General features: G+C 36.0%; 1 protein-coding gene across 1 annotated transcript in view; it reads right to left on the bottom strand.

Annotated features, from left to right (window-relative positions):
- stx1b (syntaxin 1B) overlaps positions 1-3,882 on the bottom strand; it is a 78,108-nt gene that overhangs the window by 73,032 nt on the left and 1,194 nt on the right. The window contains exon 2 of the mRNA XM_008287593.1: positions 3,152-3,303. Within this exon, the coding sequence (XP_008285815.1) occupies positions 3,152-3,303 (152 nt within the window). The remainder of the gene's footprint in view (positions 1-3,151; positions 3,304-3,882) is intronic.

Genomic DNA, 3,882 nt, shown 5'->3' with positions numbered 1-3,882 from the left:
GACACCCTGGACAGGTCACCAGTCTGTCGCAGGGCCACACAGACAACCAAGCACACTCACCATGTTTGTTTTCTTTTTTTTATTCATTTGATTTATTTCAGACCTGCTACAGGATCATCAAGCCAAAAAAAGAGAAAACAAAACACACAAAATGAGAAAAACAAACAAACAAACTAACAAATCCTTAAATAATGTCTGAAAATGAGTCGACGAAGTTGAACTTATTAACTTCTACCAGCTACATGTCCGTACGTCTCAGATCTTAAGTGTCATGTAAATGTATTTTGTTTTGAAATCGTAGTTTACTGTGACTTTAAAGTCAGAACTTCTAATTTTAACTTTATAAAATCAGTTGTTGTTTTTTACAGTGCACAAATAGATGTTAGTTTTCACCAAGTGAGGCAAACTTTGTGAGTTTTTAGCACCTTGAGCCCCTTCTATTGATATATTTTGCATCAGCATCAAACCTTTGCGTCCAACAACGTGCATCACTGCTCATGTGTAAAGATTTAATCAAGCTGCATGTGTCTTCACTTCATCCTTTCTCACGCTGCCCCAATCAAAAAAAAAAACCCCAAATGAATCTAAAAAGAAGTGAAAACATGCTCAACATTTCCAGTCGCCTGCAGCAACCATGTGTTTTCTCTCTGGGTAATTTCTGAGTCTTAAAAACAAGCGTTCCTAAGGACGGGCTGGTTTCCAAGGCAGAGACAATAAAATCTCTGTGGCTGCAGCCTATAGGATCAGAGTATATACAGGCCCATACGGGACCAGAGGCCTCGTAAAACCGAGCAGGGCCTCAGCAGGAAGAGGCCGACCCTCGTCCACGTCAGCCGAAGCTCAGCAGCAGCTCAAGGTCAGAGAGATTTCTATGGAGCAGATGAAAGTTTGAATCATCCCTGAGGCGAAACAAACAGCAGAGTGAAAACACTGGCGGGCGGCGACGAAAGACGAGCAGAGTATGTTCAGAAAGCCGGTAATCAAACACAGAAACACGACAGATAGGAGGTGAAACAGCAAACAGACGTCACATCAGCAGAAATAAAGTGAATCTGACTGCAGAGAAAAGCAGTTTAGAGCAGCTGCAACATGTACGGAAGACCTTTACTGCCAAGAAAATAAAAAACAGGAGTCAGCAAATTCTAATAACTCATTTTCTCTTCTGCCACAACTGCAACTTAATAAAACATTTTCATGACTTTAAACATTAGATTTCTACTAAAAAAAAAAAAAGTCTGATAAAAAAATTTCAAAAAAAAAACATTATTTCCCCATTGCTTCTTATTGGAGTTAACCCCTTTTTAATGACTAAATAAATAAACAAAAAAATCTGTAATTTTAATGATTTTTTTGCATTTTTATTTCCCAGATTTAAAAAAAAAGAAATAAATTACGCATTTAATTTACTTGTGCAATGGCTCAAAACAACATAACAATAAGCTCTAGTAAATATACAGGAATTATATGTGAAGTTACGTTACAGGGTGTAAAATTACCAATTTATTATTTTCCCAGTTTTTCATAGGTAAATCCATTAATTTATAGCTTTTAGTTTTTCTAAAGTTCTTTAATGTTTAGTGTAATATTTATTGCCAAGTTTATTTTAACATTAAAGACGTGTGAAATATAAATTATTGTAATGAAAACTTGTTAAAACTATTTTTTTCAATGAAATTAGATTAAACCCAACTGATGACACTTTTTTCCCTAAGAAGTACACCTAAGTATTTGTATTATAACTTTAATGAAGCATTTTTTTAACAATTAATTTAATTGTTTTTACACTTTTACACTTAGTTAAGTATCTATCTTTAAACATGAAAAAGTCCAAAAAATAAAAGCACATTACGTATACATGTATATTTTTCTTTTAATTATTCTATTCATTTTGTAAACTTCTTATCCCAGTTGTTATTGACTTCTTGTAATTTTTATTTACATTTATCAATTCTTTTGACCCAAATTAAAACCTTGACTGAAGCCAGAATTTTGACTAATTTTAGAATTTTGCTAAAGTCTTGATATAAAAATTCTGAATTGTAACTTTGTATCCCCAATTTGTAGCTTAGAAATTACAATTAGAAGATATTATGACATTAAATAAAGTTAGAACCTTGACTTATATTATATTTTGGACTTTGACAGAAAGATTCAACACTTTGAAGTCACCAAAGTAAAAATCTTAAAATTTTAATTTACAATACAATTTTTTATTGTGTTGTAGTTTCCTTACCATAACAGTTTTTTTTTCTCTTCTTTTTATTTTTCTCGGCATAAATGGGCTTCCATACAGATAGTTACAACTTGAGTCTCAAGAACTGAGTCAAGTTTTAATCTCTGAAAACCAGAAAAATGAGGAAATAAAAAGCAGAAGTAAATTTCAGTTGTCATATTTTGAAACGATTAAAAAAAAATGCAGATTCATTTAATGACAGTAAATAATAACAATAACAATTCTGCTCGCCTGACTCTTAATTTTGATTTATGGTCATATTTGACCCATTTCCTTCAAACCGTGATGTTAATAATACAATTTATACCATGGTCAGTGAGAATTCTACGGCTAACTGGCATGCATTATTTTCGTGTATACGCACACGCCGCTCTGGCGACTTGCTTTCAACGGTGCTCTAAGACTTGCATAAAGTAGTCCCAAAAACTTAGCCATTTTTAGCAAGTTCAATTAATTCAATAAACATTTTATGTGTTTGCTCGCTGTGTGGGACCACGGTATAAGAGGATTAAACAACTCGGAGCCGTGCATTACACGGTTTGAATGCACTTAGCGGAATGCACTTTCGACTCCGCTGTGTGCATTCAAACTGTATAATGCACGGCTCCTCGTTGTGTAATCGTACATATAAATCTGACTTTCTGTGTTCCAGTTTCTTAACCTAACAGTGTGTCTTTGCCTTTACGCCATTTTTTTCTTGGCATGAATGGGCTTCCATACAGTTTCAGTTTTCACATATTAAACTGATTAAAAACTGCAGAATCGCGTCCTGTAATTAAAATCCTGCAAAGCTGCGCAGTGTGTTTTTATATCCGGACTCAGTGATGCTGCAGACAGCAGAAATAAGGAAATGGTGGAACATTTCAGTGTGCCGGAGGACCAACTTCAACTGGCCGATGAAGAAGCAGCTCAGTGGACCTGGAGCTCCAGCCATGCGGCGGCCTGGAGCTCCAGGGGCGGCCCGAACCTCCTCTTCTCTTTCCCCGGCAGGGAGGAGCCGCAGCTCGGCCTGTTGACGACAACAAAGCCGCAGATGATCCGCACGGAGCCCCGCCCTCGTACCTGGTTACCTTAAAACACCGAGAAAAAGCGCATCGGTTTTTAGGGGGAGTGTCGCTCTGCTGCGGCACGCGCTCAATCAGAGCAGAGGGGGGAGGGGGAACGAGGAGGAGGAGGGGGGGAGGGGCCTCGTGTTGTGATGACGTAATCCTGAATTAAAGGCCCAAACCGCAGCGTCACTGTTTACCTGCTTATTACTGCACCTTTAACCCTTTAGAGGCTCAGAGAACAAAAACTGTTGCTTAGTTTTCTCACAACACAAACAGAAAGTTAAATGTGTTTGTTAAATGAATTAATTTCTAAAGAAATACATTTTAAAAAAAGCTGCTACAAGAACAGAGATAAAAAATTTAATTTAGGCTCGGATTTGTTGCTTGTTTTTTAAATAAATTTTAAATAACGTGTGTTGAAAGAATTAGCTTCTAATGAGCTACTACATGAACAGAAACATGAAGATTACTGAAGAAAATCTCATTGTAGCAACTCCATCTTTTTCATGTTTGTCAACTAAAAAAGTTAAGTTCATAATTGTGGTAATTAAGCGCATAACACAAACTAATTAAAAAACTCTCACTTAAAATAAAAATTCA

This window comes from Stegastes partitus, unplaced genomic scaffold (assembly GCF_000690725.1).
Source record: "Stegastes partitus isolate 25-593 unplaced genomic scaffold, Stegastes_partitus-1.0.2 Scaffold508, whole genome shotgun sequence".
Classification (NCBI taxonomy): Eukaryota; Metazoa; Chordata; class Actinopteri; family Pomacentridae; genus Stegastes; species Stegastes partitus.
The sequence above is the reverse complement of the archived record's forward strand: the minus strand, read 5'-3'. Positions and strand labels throughout refer to the sequence as shown.